This window comes from Ceratotherium simum, chromosome 7 (assembly GCF_057802395.1).
Source record: "Ceratotherium simum simum isolate JZ-2026a chromosome 7, ASM5780239v1, whole genome shotgun sequence".
Lineage (NCBI taxonomy): Eukaryota > Metazoa > Chordata > Mammalia > Perissodactyla > Rhinocerotidae > Ceratotherium > Ceratotherium simum.
The window spans coordinates 31,613,401-31,632,383 of record NC_141906.1 but is presented as its reverse complement, the minus strand read 5'-3'; the positions used below and the strand labels follow the sequence as shown (position 1 = coordinate 31,632,383).

General features: G+C 54.8%; 1 protein-coding gene across 2 annotated transcripts in view; it reads right to left on the bottom strand.

Annotated features, from left to right (window-relative positions):
- Positions 1 to 18,983, bottom strand: part of SLCO2B1 (solute carrier organic anion transporter family member 2B1) — a 50,662-nt gene that overhangs the window by 3,530 nt on the left and 28,149 nt on the right. For both annotated transcript variants that reach the window (XM_087433457.1, XM_004434002.3), the window contains exons 8-11: positions 13,470 to 13,572; positions 9,032 to 9,389; positions 5,957 to 6,122; positions 1,414 to 1,577 (exon numbers count right to left, since the gene is read on the bottom strand). In XM_087433457.1, coding sequence (XP_087289583.1) covers positions 1,414 to 1,577; positions 5,957 to 6,122; positions 9,032 to 9,389; positions 13,470 to 13,572 — 791 coding nt within the window. The remainder of the gene's footprint in view (positions 1 to 1,413; positions 1,578 to 5,956; positions 6,123 to 9,031; positions 9,390 to 13,469; positions 13,573 to 18,983) is intronic.

Below are 18,983 nucleotides of genomic sequence, written 5' to 3'. Positions count from 1 at the left end.
CATGAGGACTGAGGGGGTTACGGCCCTCCCGAGGCTCTCATCACCTACTTCTCTCCCACAACCCAGCACCAGCCTTCCCCCAGTCTGCAGGTCCTTGGGGGTGGGGGCCTCAGGCTCCACACCCCATTTCCCTTCAACCTGCAGAGCCCGGTCCCTGTGTACCAGGCATACCCACTGACCATCAGGGCCCTATGCTGGCCCCCTGTGTTCCTCGTCACAGACACCTCCCCTCTCTCCCCACCCCCTGGCCCTACCAAATTCTCCGCTTCCTCCTGCATTTGGCAAAACCTGGAGCTGAGCAGCCAGACACGCCTTCTAACTTCCCCAACCACCGTAATGCCGCAGCCTGGGGCGCCCTGGCTCCTCCTTCTAAGTAATAGCAGGGCCTGGCATGTATGGAGTGCTTGCTACGGGCTCAGTCATTTTGCACTGCAAGCCCCGCCTCACCCCCATGAGGCAGGTATGTCATTAGCCCCATTTTACTGATAAGGAGACTGACGCACGCTTAGACAGGTTAAGTGACTTGGCCAGGATCCCCTGGCCGACAGGTGTCAAGAGTGAGAATCCATGCGGCACACTGCCTGTGCTGAGGCCTCTTCATGGGGGCCTGCTGGGGTCTCACACCTCTGCTTTCTCTCTCGTGGCCAGCCTGTTTATGGATCTATGTGTCTTCTAATATTTGTGAGGGGCTCTGTCCCCCTCCTAATTTTCTAGAAAACAGGAAATAAAATAATCCCAGCATAATGAAAAATTTGGAATGATCCTGCTCTGAGGTCTCTTTACTCTAGTCCCCACCCCAAGAGATGCTGACTTTGGCCTCAGGTGACAATTTGTCAGTGCCAGCAGGCACCCGCAGGACAATGACCAGAAAAAGATCTTGGACCAAGAGGCAGTGCTCGGCACGGGCTGGGTCCACAGTGGGCACTTAATAAGTGCTTGCTGACTTGAAGTGGCATTCAGAATCATGGACCACACCGAGAGGGTTTGGTTTTCTGGGTGCACCTCCTGCGGCTTCACCCACTACAGGTAGGGTGGGGGCAGGGAGTCAAGTGACACTCTTCCTCAGGGTGACTGAGAGGTCAGGGCAGGGCCTTAGGTGTGGCCTCCGCTCCTGGGGCAAGTAGGAGCCCAGGCTCTGGGCCAGTACGATTTCACCCAACACTTGCGACGCGACCTGGGGCCAGCTCCTGAATTTCTCTGAACCTCAGTTGTCTTATCTGTAAGATGGGGAGGCAACTTCATCTCAGCAGGTTGCCATGAGGATGAAGAGAGGACAGTGAGAGCCTGGTCTATTGTGGGGGCCCAGGACACCAGAGTGGCCTCCTCTTTGAACTCCTCCCTCAGGGTTCCTCATCCTGCCTGTGGTTAAGGACCTCTTGGTGTCCACCGGCTCTGGCCCGCCTCTGCTTTCACCTTAGGATGAGCATGAAGGAGGGCGTGTGGGTGACACAGGCCAGTGTCGCACCCAGGCCGACCAGGACCATGAAGGGCAGCACCAGGTGGCTGCAGGCCGAGTTGCAGGAGCCCGCCAGCACAGGGCTGCCCCCCGCCACGCAGCTGCAGTTGGTATAGAAAACCTGGGGGGAGAAGGGGAGAAGAGCCTTCAGGAACCTGCAAAGGCAAGCAGCTGGCCAAGGGCCTGAGGCCCCGGATGGCTTGTAGAGACCCAAGTGCACACAGCAGCTGGGGCCGGGCTGGCTGGATGCTGGGACTTCTGACCCCCCATGTCAGCATGGCTTGAGCAGCCAGGCGGGTCCCTGGACACCGGCTGTCCACACACAACGGGCTGAGCCACGAGCTGAAGCTGTGGGGAGAGGGGGATGCGGAGCAAAGGAGAGGGGCCTAGAAGAGCATCTCCCCTATGACACACCACTCACAGTCACACACACACACTCACACACTCACATATATATACAGCCACACACTCACACATACACACCACACACTCCACACAATACACACTCACACCCCACACATACCACACACTCACACTCACATATAAATAGTCACACACTCACACTCACACATACCACACACAGTCACACACCACACAGTCACACTCACACACTCACATATATACACAGTCACACACATACACATTCACACATACACACCACACACACCACACTCACACACACACACACACGCCACACACCACACACTCACACGCCACACATACCACACACTCACACATACACCCCACACAACACACACACTCACACACCACACACACACGCTCCACACACTCACACACACATTCACTCATTCTTTCATGTGGTGATGTCAGAATGTTCTGCATTCTTGACCATTTGTGCAAGGAATCAAAGCAACAGAGAGTGTCTTGGGGAAGGAACTCAGATTTCCCAGCCTAGTGTCCCCGCCTTCCCACTCCCCTGCGGTCTTCCAGGGTGCTGATTCTACAGCGACTCTCCAGGAGAGATTCAAGCACAGGATGGAGAGATGCTGACAGCACTATGGGAGTGAGCCCTAGGTCAGCAGATGAGGGGCAAGGAAGGCTTCACCAGAGAGGGGTGTTGGATTTGGGTCTTGAGGAATGAATAGGAGTTTGCCAAGAGGAAAATTGGAATGAGTAGATGGAGGGTAAAATCACAGTGGCATGAAAGAACGCAGCGAATCTTTCCTTCTGCCTGGAGCTCTCGAGGGGTGTGCCGGGGCAACATCGTGAAGAGCCATGGACGTGAAAGAAGAGCCTGGACTGCTGTTTCTAGAAACACGGTGGATCAGGTGCCCTGGCAATCATCCCGCTGACAACTGAAAATGCTGGATAAAGTTGCCCTGTCTGCATCCATGAGAGGCACAAAGTACTCAGACTCAGTACTCAGGGAGGCGGAACCCAGGGAGATGAACGGAACAAACTTTGGCCCCGAGCTCTTCGCAGAAACTCGTACAATGGAGTGTAGCTTCTGAGGTTTAGGGGGCTAAGGGGCCAGAGGACAAGCCCTAGCCCTCCCTCCTGCCAGGGTGAGAAGTCTAACAGGACGCCCCTGGAAAACTGGGACCCCTCCAAAGACTGAAGTCTGGGTAAAAGCTGACCCCTCTCCAAACTGCAGGAAAATGTCCCCTGGCCAGCCTGGGGTGTGTTTGATGGCAGCCACATTCCCACCCCCTAAGTGGCCTGGAAACCCTCCTGCCAAGGATTCTTTCAGGAGTGCCCTAGACGCCCAGTGCCCTCAGGTGCCCGACAGAAGCAAAGCCACGCCAGGAAGCCCAGGCTTTTCTTTTCTTCGCCATAGATCAGAGTCTCCCTGATCAGTGTGCCCCAGGGACCCTCGGCTGGGAGACAGGTGTGCAGGGATGGGGCTGGGCTCATCAGCCCTCAATGTGGCCTGGCTGGTCTGGGGCAGCTGGAACCCTCTAGACCCCCACCTCCAGCCCTGGAAGCCTCAAACACTGCCAATGTGAAAAGGGTTGGGAAGCCCTGAGGTGGACACTGGGAGCCTTGGAAAGATTTGAAGCACGGGAGAGACAGACCTGATAGTACAAGGATCTTGGGTAACTAGGTGTGTGTTCCATTGCCCTGAGCTCCGTCCTGCAGAGCTCCTGTGCCTGACGAGGCTGTGCTGCCACCTGTGTGCGACCTCCTGCGCTCACACCACCTGGACCTTCACCTGCACGCTGAGCAACCTGCTGCACTGGAGATACAACGGAGGGACAGGGAAGGGGAGAAATACTGTCTGCGAGGCAAGGTTCCTGGAAGAGAAATGTCCTGCTCCTGTTCCTCTCCTGGGCCTCCGGGGGCAGAAGGCTCTGGGAGGGACACAAAAGCTAGAGGTCTTTTTCTTGGGGTTTTCCCCAGCCCTTCATTCCCATTCATCTCGTTCCATGGCAGAAAGCGCTTCTTACGAATGACTTCAATCTCTCCAGCTGCCTCTGACTCTCAGTCCCCAGGGGGATTCAGCTTCAACCCCTGAACCCTAGATCCTGCCAGCCACCCACCCCTCCTCATCTTCCCTCTGGTCATTTATTCATTCATAAACAGTTACTGAGCGCTGCTGGGCTGGACACTGACTGACCCACCCCTGGGCTGAGGAGCTCACAGTGGGCCTGAGGAGGCAGGCTCACCAAGAGACAATTCCAGGCCAGAGTGGCAGTTCCTGAGTGCTGGCCAGGGCTCAGCTGCACCCTCCTCCAAATCCTATACCCAAGCACAGCCTCTGAGGATGCTCTGGAGAGGGGGCTGGGCTGGGAGGCCAGAGCTCTGGGTTCTAGTTCCAGCTCTGGCACTAAGACTTTGGGCAATGCCCGGTCCTTTCCTGGGCCTCCATTTCCCATCTGTATAATGGGCATAATAGGAGTATGTATTACTGAGTGCTGAAGATTTCCCAGGCACTGTGCTAAGTGCTTTTCATGGATTATGTCCTGTGGCTCTTCTTACTATTTAATGAATTCATCCAGGTAAAGCATTTAGTACAGTGCATGGTATACAGTAGGCACTCAATACTATCACTTCCATTTGATAGATCAGGAAACTGAGGAACAGATGAACTAATTTGCCTAAAGTAACAGAGACAATTAGCGGCAGAACTGGGATTTGAGTCAGGGGACCTGGCCTCAGTGCTCAGGGGCCCATATCCACAAGAGTTCACTGTCCCCTCGGGACTCCTGCCCCAGCCGCCAGGGCCTGGGGCCTCTGGAACTGGGTCAGGACAGTGGGTGCTAGGAGGCCTGAAAGGCTGGGACTGTGATGATTGCGAATGCAAACATCACACAGCCCCCGGGGCGCCCGGCCGGCCTCTGAAGCACCATCAACCAGGCACTTGACTCTGACAGCCCGTGGGGCCCAGGTCTCTCCCTGGAGGAGCCTCGAGCTTAGATGCTGATGCCCAGCAGGACACGGTGGCAGGGGTTCTGGATGATGGAGGTGGGGGACTCTGGAGAGAGAGAGGTGTTGTCATAACAGCCACCCTGATACCACACCCCCCTACACATGCTTTACCACAGCCTGCAGGCCTGAGGAAGGTGGGTATTGTCCCCATTTGTCATTTGGGGGGACTGAGGAGAAAAGGGGAAGAGGAACCAGCTGGTCTGGGTGGCCTGTCTAAGGTTCACACGGAATGCACTGCCGCTGGTCATGCTGCCCTCTTTTCCCCCCTGGGAGTTCCTTGAGGGCAGGGCTCCTTGGCTCTGCATCCTCAGCTCCCAGTACAGGGCCTGGCACAGAGGAGGGGCTTGGTGAAGGTTTGTTGACTGACTGATTGACTGACTGAGTGGGCTCATTGCGTCAGCCTCCCCACTGGTCTCCCTGTCTCCTAGCCTGCCCTCTGCTCACCTTCCTCCACACTATGGCCTCAAGTGTGATCAAACACAGATCTGAACCTGTCACTCCCCTGCTTAAAACCCATCCAAGGCTCCCCATTGCTCTCCGGATAAAGTCCCCAATGGTGGCCTGACATTCAAGGCTCTTCCTCATCTGGGCCTGGTTTTCCCTCCAGGAACCCTTATGCTTCTGCTCCAACAAGTTCTTTGCAGTTTCTTGAAACACTGTGTGTATGTGTGTGTGTGTGTGTGCGCATACACTTGCTTCTAGATTCTGTTTCTGCTGTTCCCCCTGCCTAGAAAGCCCTTCCCCAGTGTGCCTACTCACCCTTGAAGGTCCAGCACAAATACCCCGTCCTGTGAAGCCTTCTGGGACCTCCCACCTATCACCACCCCTGGAACTCCTGAATTATTTCCTTCTGCATCTCCCCTGCGCAGACCGCGGGGCCAGATCCGGCTCACCTCTGTGCCCTGGGCCCTTGCACATGGCTGGGCCCTGGCTGGCCACAAAAGCTTATGTAGAGAATAATATTCTACATCTGCCAACAGAAGGAGACAGACAGACAGACAGAGAAGAGCCAGAGAGTGAGAACATTCAGAGGTGGAGAGTGTGACAGGCACAGAGACAGGGAAGGGCAGCCCGTAAGAGGCAGAGGGGGCAGCCAGAGGCCTCACCCACCTGGCTTTTGTCCAGACCCTCCTGGACCACCCGGCTTATGCAGCCTGCATGGCAGGGAGTGAGGTACTCCACACGGGTGCTGGGGTCGCAAACAGGGTTAAAGTCGTCCGATGGGCAGGAGCAGGGCTCCATGCAGCCTGGAAACAGCTCCAGCCCAGGCTGGGCTCTGGTGAAATAGAAGGTAGGCAGAGTTGGCCTGGCTTTCCCTCCCTCAGGCCACAAGCCGGGGCCACCTCAGCCCTTAGCCTGGCTCCCCACCCCTGAGAGCAATGGCCAGAGATTTCCGCTACACACAGAGGTTTTCCACTGTAAGGGCTGCTCCATGATGGCGCAGTGGTGAGCTCTTTGCAGTGGAGGTGTGTGAGCGGGGAGATGGGCTGGAAGCTGCAGGAAGCTTCTCCAATGGGAGAAGTGGAGTAGAGTCTGGACCAGAGGCCTCTGAGATCCCTTCCAGCCCCAAGATCCTACGAATCTTTGAGCTGCTTCTGCAAACATCTCTATTCCTCAATGGCCCTTCTTTAGGGAACACAAGATGAATTCCTCCCAGAATTTAGTCTCAGATGAAAAGTGCCTTTTTCTCGATGAGCTGGATTGCCTGCTTTTCTTAGAAAGTTCAGGCTATGTGCGTGGGACCCGGTCAGGATACTGACTAGCTGCGGGATCTCCGATATTCTTGCCTCTCTCTGGGCCTCAGTTTCTCTGTCTGTCAGCCCGCTCCCCATCCCCATCCTGCAGATTCATGACCTCTCGCTCACCCTCACTGCGCTGCTCACTGTGTCCAGGGCACGTTTTAGTCCCACCTGCCTCCCTCCTGAGGACCTGACCCCAAGTCCCAGGAGTGTCCCCACTCTAGTTGGCCAGAGTGAGATGGAGTAAACAGCAGCAAGAGATCAAAAGAGAGGCTGAGTCTGAGGGGGACAGGTCACCCTGGGAAGGGGACAGAGGTGGCCCCTGGGACTCAGAGTATAACCTGGCTTCACAGTTAGGAAAGAAAGCCTGCCAGGGAGCCATGGCCAGGCTGAGGAGGAGGCCACAGGGGGAAGCTGGAGGCCCTGTGGGCTTGGGGCAGGCGTGAGGCAGAGGCCCAGACAGAGTGGCAGGCCTGGCCAGCTTAGTGAAATCTCAGTCCCTCGGAGAAAAGGGTTAGCAGAGGCTGGGGAGGTGGCTGGGGTGACTGTAGCCAGCTTGGGGGTGGGGAGGTGGGGTATCGGGGCAGAGGTGAGTTCCACTCCCTCCCTAAGGTGGGGGTCTCCATCTGAGGCGGGAGGAAGATCATCGGCCAGCACAGTGCTCTCCTCCTCCCCTGCCAGGCAGCGCTGTGTGTCTGACACTGTCTCCCGCAGGAGGGGGGACAGGCTGGCAAAGTCTGAGCTGAGGGCCCCTCAGGAGGCCGTGCCAGGGGACCTTGTCCAGGGGGAGGCACCTCTCAAAGTCCCCCTAAAGCAGCTGGAAAGCTGAGCAGGCGAGAGCTAGGGGCTCTTCCTCAACTCCTTGCTCCTGTGGGGAAAGCCCTGGCTCCAGGCTCTGCCCCTCCCAGCTGGACAACCCTGGGCGGGCGACTGCACCTCTCTGAGCCTCGCTATCCTTATCTAGGAAATAAGATACAGGAAGCGCTGGGCAAGGTGTTGGGCAAGTGGGAGACCCTTGGGTCTTGGCAGCTGTCGGTATCGTTAGTTGTGCTGGAGTATGAGAAATTCTCCTCGGTTTGCTCAGTTGGTCCCAAAAGACTTCTTCAATGAATTAAAACCCAATGCTCAGTGAGAAAATTGCAAGAATGTAGATGAGAACGGGTGAGAGGGGATGTCAAAGTCAAGCTGAGAGGCAGAAGAAAAGAGAAATAGCATAAGTGGCGTAGGCTGAATTTTTTCCATTTGCTTTTTTAAAAATTTGTGATAAAATATCCATGTACTTACTTTTTACTCTAAAAATCATTTCAAGGCCCTAGCTCCCTCCTCAGACCAGGGGCTTCTCCAGGGCCTGGCTGAAGCCCCACCTGCCATGACTAGACCAGGGCCCCACCCTGGACGGCAGAGTTGCCTCACTGTTGGGAAAGGAGAAGGGACAAGGAAGCAGGGGGAGATGGGGAGAGGTCGGGGAGCGGGGACCTGGGACAGAGAGGGCAAGGGCTGAGCATCACTGGGGCCTGAGCCGAGGCCTCCATGTCACACAGAAGGAGCCCCAGCTGTGGAAAGCTGGCACCTGGGTGGAGTGAGGAGATGCCCAGGGAGAGGCCAGAACAGAGAAAGTTGGGGAATTCTAGCTGGGTGTTGGGCCAGCCTAAACCTGGAGCAGGTCCCAGGAAAAGTGAAATCACTCTAGAGAAGAGGCAGCAATGTAACTGCCAGCCTCCTCTCCAAGAAGGCTCCCAAGAGGAGAGGGTATGTAGGGGAGCAGGGAGGGAGAGAGGCATCAGAGGCTTTCCTCCTGGAGGGTGGAGGCAAGTGCTGCCCTAGTGACGTGGAAAGAGAATTCTGGAATTTTAGGGTCATGGAACAAGAGAGTTTTAGCCATAGGCTCTAAGAACCAAGAATCTTCAAGGTCTCCAGGCCAACCCCTTCCCAGGGCATAAGTTCCCTCTGTTGCGCCCCTGTTGGGGCCCTCCAGCCCTGGTTCGCCCCCTCTCCCACCCTTGCTCCCCAGGGATGGAGAGCATGCTCCCTCCTAGGCAGGCATTTCCGCTGCCTGGGAGCAAAACTTCCTCAGGCTGAGCTGGGTCCTGCTCCTATGATGCGGCCTCTACTCCACCTCCACTGGGCACTCAGGGCTTGGCGACTCTGCAGATGCCATCCCACAAGTGGCTTTGCCCTGCCTCAGCCTCTACCCCTCCCCAGGGCTGAGCTGTCCTGTCCGTGAAGTTCCATTCCTGCCCCTTCTAGTGGTGCCTGACACCTTCACTGGAGCCTTCGAGAGGGAAGTCCCACGGCTCACAACTGAGCCTAGTGGGAGGGGAGGAGATGGGGCTCCGGGGGAGGTGAGATTTGAGACAGGTGGGTGCCCTACTGACCTGGCCTTGCCTGCCCCTGTCCCTGTCCCACCCCCCCATGCTAACGCTCACACGCTCTCGTACACACTCACCCAGGCTGGTGGATGATGCCTGCGATCTGGTGGGTAGAGCAGCCCATGAAGAAGAGGGGCAGGTTGAGAAGCAGGCAGAACAGCATCCCCAGCAGGCAAAGGATGCCACAGCGCATGGGGCCCATGTGGAGGCGCTTGACCAGGACGCCTCCCAACACAATGCCCACGATGGCCAAGGGGATGCTGATGCAGCCTATGAGCAGGTTGGCAAAGGACGCTGTGACGGAAAACTGGCGCTCCAGGAACTTGGGCAGGAAGGTGGCCAAGCCTGCCACCATGGACGACATGCACACCTGGGACAGGACCACCAGCAGGAAGATAGGGTGGCGCAGGGTCCGCAGCAGCACCTTGGGGAAGACTGTTGGGGTGAGTGAGGAGAAGGTCAGAGCGGGCAGGCCAGGCGTGGCATCTGTTCGTCCTATCCCGCCCTGATCAGTGTAAACTGTTCCATTCCTTCCATCCCATCTCATTCCATTTAATTCTATTGCATTCAATTCTGTGCCTTACATTTGACTCCTTTCCATTTAACTCTATTCCATTTTTGAAATTCTGTTTCATTCCATTCCATTGAGTGAGACTGCATTTTACTCAATCGTGTCTGTTTCCTTGCATTCTATTGAAAATTCAATTCCATATGCTTCTATTCCATACCGTCCCATTTGATTCTATTGCATTCATCCCACCCCATCTCATTTCATTTCTTCTTTTCTACTTATTCATCCCGTTTTTCTTTCACTCGGCCTTTTCCCCCTGTCCTGCTGTAGCTCTTTCCAAGCCAACTCCGGCCTTTGTCTTCTCCCTGTGTCCTCACATGGGGCAGCATCCCCTCCCCTGCTCACCCCATCTCTAGTTTATGTTTCTCCACAGCACTTTACTTAACATACTGCACATTTTACTCATTTAGCCATTGTATTGTCACCCCACCAGAAGGTAAGCTTCATTTAGATCAGGGATTTGTCTGTTGTGTTAGTTGCTGAATCTCCAGCACCTGGGACATAGTAGGCACTCAATAAATATTTATGGGATGAATGAAGGAATGAATGAATGGACATATAGACTAACATATGATCAAATATCAAAATGTTGGGGCTGAATCTAAGACCTCCCGAGAGGTGACACCTGGGCAGGCTTGGTACTGGGCAGTTCCTGGAGGGAGGACAGAGGTAGGGCCTGAAGAGTGGGAGGATCCTGAGAGGTGGGGTGGGGAGGAGAAGTAATTCCTAGGGGGGCACAGCAGGGGTGAAAGCATGGAGACAGGAACAGAAGTGATGGTTCTGGGGTCCTGGCTTTGATGACCAATCTCCTGCTAGCCCCTAAACCGGTACAGGGGTCCCTCACTGCAAGTCTGCTAAACCGAAGGCCACAGTGACATTGGGTCAGTCCCGAGCTCTGGGCTTCAGGGTTGTTATCAGCAGGGGCAGCCAAGGTGATGGCCAAGAACACTTTCCATTCTGACATGCTCAGCTCTCCACTAGCAACCAAAGAGTTTTTTCCACCTGTTTCCGCCTGCAGGAAACGAGATGGAAGTGAGACATAAGGAGTCGGGGAGAGGGGAGGAAAGACCTTTCTAAGAGGAGGCTCAGAGGAGCAAACCACTTGCCAGGCTGGGCTGGTGGGGAGAGGCGGCCGTGGGGCCCCTCTGGGCTGAGTGGGGGTCCCTTCTGTTCCTGCAGCAGCAGGACCAGGGCCTCTGTCGTGGGAGATTTCTGTCTGTCCTCAGAGCATGGCTGGAGCCAAGCCAGCTGGTTCCCCAGACCCCTGGGCGGGGCCAGGAGCTATTTCCTTGGGAGCCAGAAAATAAAGACAAACAGTCCAGGCAGAGTGGGTGGGAGCGGGGCTGTGGTTCTCCCCCTCCTTCATGTCCCAGGCCTGCCTCCTGTCCCTAGTCCCCTGCCACACATGCAGTGCATTCAACCAGCAATCGGAGTGGGGAGGTGTGACACTGGCCTTCACCCCAGGTAGCTGCTGCAGCTCCCTCCCTCCATGAGCTGCCCTGGCCAGGATTGGCCTGGGCTTGGCCCAAGATGTACAGGTGCTCTCATTGTACAGGTGGGGCCCCTAGAGGGGCAGGGACTCGCCCAAGTTCATCCAGAGAGGCCGGGGTGCGGCCAGGAGTCGTCCAGGATTTCCTGACTCCTAGTGTGAGGGCCATTCCCCCTCTACACCCACCCCCTATCCCTGTCCTCTGGCTGCCTGGCTCCAGAGGGCTCCCTCTCTCCTGTGCTGATCACTGCAGTGCGCTTGTACCCATCCTCTATCCTCTGTCTCTCTTCTGCATCTGCAGCCTGTCCCTAGAAGAGGTGAAAAATTCCTGGAGGGCAGGGTCAAGCCTTCCACTTAGGTAGGGGTCCCTGAAGGGGGACTCCAGGGCCAGTCTCTAGCTCAGAGGCAGGTCTTCTCCATTAGACAGGGGCTGCCCTCAGCTTACACAACCTCTCCCCCATCAGACAAGCCGGGGCCTCTTTCCACTCAGAGACTATGCCTCCCTTACCAGACAGGGGCCTCCCGCAGCTCAGAGGCTGGGTCTCCTCCCTCAGATAGGACAGGTCCTCCCTCAGTTTAGGGACTATGTTTCTTCCATTTGAGAGGGGCCTCCCTGAACTCAAGGACAATGTCTCACCCCTCAGAGAGGGGCCTCCCACAGCCCAGAAGCCAGGTCTCCTCCATTAGACAAGGCACGTTCTCCTCCATTCAGATACTGCATACCCTCCATCAGACAGGGACCTACCCCAGCACAGAGACTGTGTCTCTTCTGTCAAACAGGGTCTCTCCCTGCTCAGGGACTATGTCTCCCCCATCAGACAGGGCCCTTCCTTGGCTCAGGGACTGTCTTCTCCTAAGAGTTTAGGGCTCTTCCAGCTGAAGCCCCGTGTTCCTCCTCCCTCTGCCTCCCGCATGGTCCCATGTGGTCAAGGCCAAGCCTTGGGTCAGACTGGTCCCTCTGGAGCTCTGCAGAAAGCCCAGAAGCCAAGTTGGCTGATCAGCCACAGGGCCTGTGGCCAGCCCTGCCTCGGTCTCCTCTAGGCTCATGTAGAAGCTGAAACCACCAGAGACAATCTGGCCCAGGACACCAGCTCCAGGATCCAATTTCAGCGACTGGCCCCAGCTTCCCTCTGGGCAGGAGCCAAAGCAGTGATTAAGAAGCTCTTCCGTGGAGCAGCTTGCTGGGGCTTTCCAGCAGCTGGGGTGGGGTGGGAGGCTGAGGTTAGGGAGTCCAGGCCCCTGCCTCTAGGCCCCGCCCCATGGGGTCCCAGGATACCCATTTCCCTGAGGGTGCTGGAGAACCGGGGTCTAGATGACTGGTATCCCAGAATCAAGTCTTAGGAAACTCTTCCCAAGAATTGGGCCTAATTAACTTCTTGTTGCAAAAGCCCTCAGTTTGAGGGATGGGGGCAGTTAGGGGGGTTATCACCCTCCTAAACCATGGGCTGTTCAATTTACTGTCCCGGGACATGGTCAGAATAATAATAGTAGGGCAGGTATGATTGAAATAATAATTGTACCTTATACAGGTACAGTTTTTTTTAGTGGTATACAAAGGGCTTTCTGTTCATCACCCTATTTGATTCTCCTAATAGTCCTTGAGAGAAGCAGAGCAAGGATTACCAACCCAATCTTTCAGATGATGAAACTCAGGTTAAGGAAGGAAAGTAATTTCTATAAGATTGTATACCGGTCAGTGTTGGGCCTCAAATCCAGGTCTTCTGATTTGCTGTCCAGGGCTCTACAAGAGCCTGGGCACACAGCAGGCACTCAATCAATGTTAATGGGATCAGAATCTTTAGAAAGAACAGCGTGGTCACAACATGGACCCTGGTTACTGATCGACTGAGTTCATAGTCTCTGGATCAGAGAGAGAAGGATCTTAGATTGTTGAGTCTACCCCTCACTGTACAGATGGGGAAAGTGAGGCCCAGAGAGCAAGGACCCGGGACAAAAGTTTTCTGGACTTCAGCCCAGAGCTCCCTCCACCCATGCCACCACCTGGGAATTCAATAAATATTTACTGAGAGCCTCCTGTTTGCAGGCTCAGAGGTGGGAGAAGAAGAAGGGTCATAGATGAGCCAGCACCTTCGGGAATTCACTGCTTGGGGGAAGGGCTGGATAAGTGCATGGCACAGATCTGAACTGACGTAGAAGCCCTGAGGGTTTGGAGAGTTGAGAGGAGGGAGAGCCAGGCCGCCCGAGGAAGGACAGAAGTGGCACTTGAACTTGACCTAGAGGGACAAGAAAGATTTTGATAGACAACCATAAAAAATGGTGTTCCAGGTGGAGGGGATCATATGAGCAAAGACTTACAAGGACCGTATGGTGTCCATGAGGGACCTATAGGTATGGAAGGTGAATCAAGAAAGGCAGGAAGGGGCTGGATCCTGCACAGCTTCAAATGCCCCACCCCCGGCCCCAGCTCCCCATAGCCTGGCCTGAGCTCACTTACCTTTGATGAACTGGGTCACAGTCAGGTCTGGTGCAATCTGGGCTAGGCCATCATTCTTCTCTAAGGACTCCCCAGGGCTCTGCTCAGAGGAGGAGTCCTCACCCTGGGGAGACACACAACCAAGGGCTGTGAGTTGGGTGCCAGACATTCTGCTCAGAGGATGCTTGTGAGCTGGGGAAGGGAGCTCAGGGAGAGGAGGGGGTGGGGGTGTGTCCCTCATCTGGAGCAATAGGGGCCAGCAACGTTCCATTTGTTCTTGGTCCTTTAGGTACTTGGCAAGTGGTTTTAAAAGGAGGGATGAAATTCTGGTGGTTAACTTTGTCATCATCGTCATTAACATCATAATAGTCATCAACATTACCATGAAAATTACCATCATAACTGCCATCATCATCATATTCCCATCACCTTATATATCACCCCCACTCACGTCACCAATATCATCATGAATAAATGACCAATATTGTCCTTACTATTATCATCATCTCCATCATGGTCACTCACTGCCAGCACAATCATTGTCATCATCACTGACACCTGACCCTTCAGAATGAGCAACAACATGATTATCAGAATAACCAATATCATTATCGTATCCCTAACATCCTCATTATCCCTACCACTGTCTTCACCTCCATCAGCATCCCCTGCCTCTGTCTGAGGTCATCACCATACCGCTACCTTCAGTTGCTATACCACTCACGGCTGTCATCACCTGGAGAGTCGCCATGAGCAGGCGCCTCTGGTGAACTGTGCCTTCCTAGAGGTTGGGGTGGTGTGGGCCTACAGGCCCATCCTGTTCTATGCTGTCTGCTGCGACAGGAAGGAACTGGGGCGGGGGAGGCAACAGCCCCCTGCCTCCTTTTGGATGAGTCTGGCCACACCCAGAGAGGCGCTCAGCTCTGTGACCATGCTGTGAGGAGGTTCATTGACCCCCTGGAGTGTGTCCCCTACCTGGGTGAGGAAGGTCTATGTGCAACTCTTGAAGGAAAGGTCTTTTATCCTAGGAAAGAGGAACCTTGCAGGGACACAATCATGGTCTTCTGATTGTCAGAAAGAAGGAAGGAAATAGAGATAATAATGGTCAATGGTTACTAAGCACTTAGCACCAGCCAGGCACTGTTCTAATGACTAATCCATTAACTCATTGACCTCACAGCAACCTTCTCAAGGAGGTACCATTATAATCCCTATTTTTCAAGGCATAAAACTGAAACCCAGAGAGATGAAGTAACTTGCCTGGTCACACAACTCATAAGTGGTCTGGCTAGGATGTGAACCCACACGGCTTGACTCCAGAGCCTGTGTGCACTAGGCCGGTTCACCCTGAGGGAGGGGGGGAACCAAGGCCCCCACTTGCTGGGTATTCTACCTTCCCTGCTCTAATACCACAAGGCTTGCAGCAGGTACTGTGACCGCGCACATTTATCAGATGAGGAGTAAGTCTTGGAGAAGTTGCAACTGGCACGGGGTCATTCGAATATAGGTGATCGAGTGGGGTCAGATTTTACTAAATTTTTCTGCGCAGCCTAAGACCAGGATTAGAAGCAGCAAGTTCCATGGAGGGAGACTGAAGCCCAGTGTAACCAGCAGCTTGGACAAGGCTGCCCTGGAAGGAAGTGAGTCCCCATAACTAGGAGCACGCAAGCAGAGGCTGGCCTCCTCCTGGTCTGGGGTGCTGTACGCCACCGGGGAGGCGGGGTTGGGCTGGAGAGCTCATCTGGGGTCCTCTGGTTCTGGCACTTCTCTCTCTGTGGAGCCTCTGAGAGATCCCTGCAGGTCTGGAACCTTCTCTTTCCTCTCCTATCTCGTTTTTTTTAGGGAGCCTCAGGAGGCAAATACTGGATTTCCCCACATTTCAGAACTCCGTGCCCACAGCCACCCCGGGGGTGCCCTGTTGCAAGCTCCCTCCAGCTGGCTCCCTGGTGCTGGCTGGCCCAACACTGGCCTCGCCCCAGCAGGGGAATTCCTTCAAACATCAGTTCTTGCGTGTCTGTCCCACTGGCGCTTTCCCTTTCTCCTCTCTTCTCCTATTCCAGCAGGTGGTGGGCGCTGGCTGTCCCGGACTCGGGGGAGGGTTGTTGCAGGGCAGGCAACAGTCATCGGCTGAAAGATTTCCCTTCCTGGTTTTTGTTTCCAAAGCTGAGTAAATTGAGAAGATTGTGCTGGAAGTTGTGGGGGTGGGGCGTGAGGAGAGAGGGAGGCCTCTGAGAACGAGGGGAAGAACATGGGGACCCAGCAGCCTGTGGGTTCCATGAGCAGCAGGGAGCCACACTGCCTCTGAGACAGCGCCCAAGGAAGCAGCTCACCCCTGAGGGGCAGGCAGAAGGCTGACCTAGGGAGGCTGTGCTCCCATGTTTCCTGCCACACGAAGCTCCTCTGCTCCAAGCATGTTAAGGGGACCACATGGGCCAGAATGGATTGAGGCTGATGCCTCCTGGGTGGGAGTGGGACCTCCCTGGAGCCTAGGCACCCTGTAAGACCTCAGGACCTTTGTTTCACCTTGGTGGGTGAGCCCTGAGAAAGGCTGAGGTTGAATGTCTTGCTGATCCAGCAGGATGGGCATTCAGAGTAGAAGTTGAGTTGAGTTTCATAGAAAATAAGGAACTATTTATCTTATACACACTTAGGTCTGAGTCAAACCTTGTTCAGTGTCTCTCTCCCTTGCTGGACTCTGACCTCTGCAAAAGCAGGGATCATGTTTATCTTGTTGTCTGTCGAAACCCTGGTGCCTAGCACAGGGCCTGGGGCAAAATAATGGGTATTTGATAAATATCTACGAAAAGATGAGTACAAAGGATGGCTCCCACAGGCAGTGGGGTCAGCCAGTGCCAGGCTCCTGGAAGGAAAATGAGAACATCAACAGGAGATGCTATTGCACTGCAAGCAAGCTCTTAGACTGCTCCTGGGTCAGAGAGGGGCAAAGCGTCCACATTGAGTACCGGGGGCCTAGCAGAACAGAGATTCCAGGCAGGCCAGGCCACTGGTGTGGGCTGCTAGCTCCGCGTGCGTGCTCCTGCCCCATCCTTGCTGGGGCCTGCAAAGGAAGGAGACTTACACTCCACACAGGAGCAAATGAGCTGCGAGGTGAGGGAACTCGCTCAACATCCACAACTAGAAAGTGGCAGGACTAGGATCTGAGCTCAAGCCTGCTTGAGTGGGAAATCTCACGCTTTATCAACTAAACCCTGTGAGCCAGAGGCCCTGTGCAGGGCTGGCAGAATGAGGAGGCACCTTTGCGGTGTGATGTGCAGGGGCCTGAAATCCCACACTGGAGTCTTCTTTCTCTGGGTGAGGCGCCGGGGATCTGTTATTCATTTAGACCTTAGAGCTGAGCTGTCTGATGCAGCAGCCACCAGCCACACGTGGCCACAGAGCACTGGAAATAGGGCTAGCAGAATGGAGATGTGCTGAAAGTATAAAGCACACGTTGCATTTCAAAGATTTAGTATGAAAAAAAAGACTGGAAAAGATCTCATTGTTAATTTTTCATATTTATGATATACTAAAATGAGAATATTTTAGATATAGTGGGTTAAATAAAATACGTTATTAAAATTAATTTCTTTTACTTTTGCATGTGGCTACTAGAAAATTTAGAATTACATTTGTGGCTCACATAACAGTTTTTTGGACAGGCTGCCTCACAGAGAATTGGAGAATCTCCTTGCTCCTTTCTCAGCCCCAGCAGAGCTATGGGAGGGCGGTGTGGGAGGGACATCCCAGCGTGCTGGGAGCATCCTGGGTACCTGTGGGGGGAGGGACTAGGAGTAGTGCGCTGCAGGCAGGAGGAGGGGCTGGGGGAGACCGATAACTTCTAGCGGTTCCTATCAGGGAGGGGCAGCCTTACCCTTTAGATGGGCAGAATCTCCTGAGTCCCTTGCCTGGGGTTCCTTGTCCCCATATAAACAGTAAAAACCCCACAATGTCATCTGTTGCCACACATACAACCCTATATGATCTACTCTGCACTTTCACATCCACCATGTCATTCAATTCCCACAACAGTCTGGGGCAGGGGTTATTACTGCACCCATTTCACAGAGGAGGAAACTGGGGCCCCCAAAAGGGAGTGTTATCCAGGGAGTAATTGGCAGAGCAGACTCTCGAACCCAGGTTCTCTAGGAGCCCTGTCTCACCCCTGTCTCCTGCTGTGAAAAAGAGCGTGGAGCTTGCAGACTGGAGGGGAGGGACAGGCCTTCAGGGGCTGGGGTGCAGGGAAGGTCTCCAGGGAGAAGTGGGGTTTGGGATTTGGATGGACAGGAAGGGGGAGCTTATTTGAAGCAGGGGCATAGTACAGCAGGTGTGGTGGTGGGAAGGGGCCTGCCGTGTGCGGGAGACAATGGGGAAACCAGCCTGACTGCAGCCAAGGGCCTCTGGGCCCGGAGCTGGGGCAGCAGCTGGGAGGTTCGGAGGGCCAGGCTAAGGGACTCCGGTTTTATCCAGTGGGCACCGGGAGCCCTGACTCTCTCCAGCTCTTGTCTCAGTGCTGTCTGCAGGTTTCCGCCTCTCTCCCCAGATCTGTTTTGAGGACTCCTGACTGATAGTGGGCTCCAGAAACAGGAAACATCGCCCTCTGCTCAGAGCAGGGCAGGGAGTTCGACCCATCTGGGCTGTGGTTTGCCCAGGTCAGCAGGCCTGGGCTGAGGGAGCTGCTTAGAACTTCCCCTCTCGGGGCTGTGTGCTGACAGCTGCAAGCCCGCCGAACATGGGACACTGTGTGTGGTCTGCTGCACAAAATGTCCCACTGTCTGTGGGGCCTCCAGGGATCCAGGAGCTGCCCTCAGAGGAAGCTGGGTTCCTAGAAGGCTCCACCCCGGGCCTCTGTCCCCAGCCGCATGGAGCCATTGCTGACCCTGGCAGGTGATGTGGACCTCTCTGCCAGCCTGCAGCTTCCACCACATATCGGCATGGGGAGCAGCCACAGGGATGGGTTATCTGCTAAACTTCCCATCCCCTACAGTGGGGAGATGGGGTTTTCTGCAGGTGCTTGGAGATCTGAGCTTCTGTGAGGAATGAGTCATGCTTCTGGCTTTCTTACATGAAATTCATGCCACTGGCCGTGCCTCTCTTTTCCCTTCAGCTCTCAGAATCAAAGAAATGGTTCAACTATGTCAACAGAATTCATCTTTATGGTCCACGCATCTCTGTTTCTCTCTCTCACTCTGATAACCTTTTGCAGTTATTTCTTTTTTTGTGTGTGTGAGGAAGATCAGCCCTGAGCTAACATCCGTGCGAATCCTCCTCTTTTTGCTGAGGAAGACCGGCTCTGAGCTAACATCTATTGCCAATCCTCCTCCTTTTTTCCCCCTTTTTTCCCCCAAAGCCCCAGTAGATAGTTGTACGTCGTAATTGCACATCCTTCTAGTTGCTGTATGTGGGACGCGGCCTCAGCATGGCCGGAGAAGCGGTGCGTCGGTGCACGCCCGGGATCCGAACCAGGGCCGCCAGCAGCGGAGCGCACGCACTTAACCACTAAGCCACGGGGCCGGCCCCTTTGCCATTATTTCTATT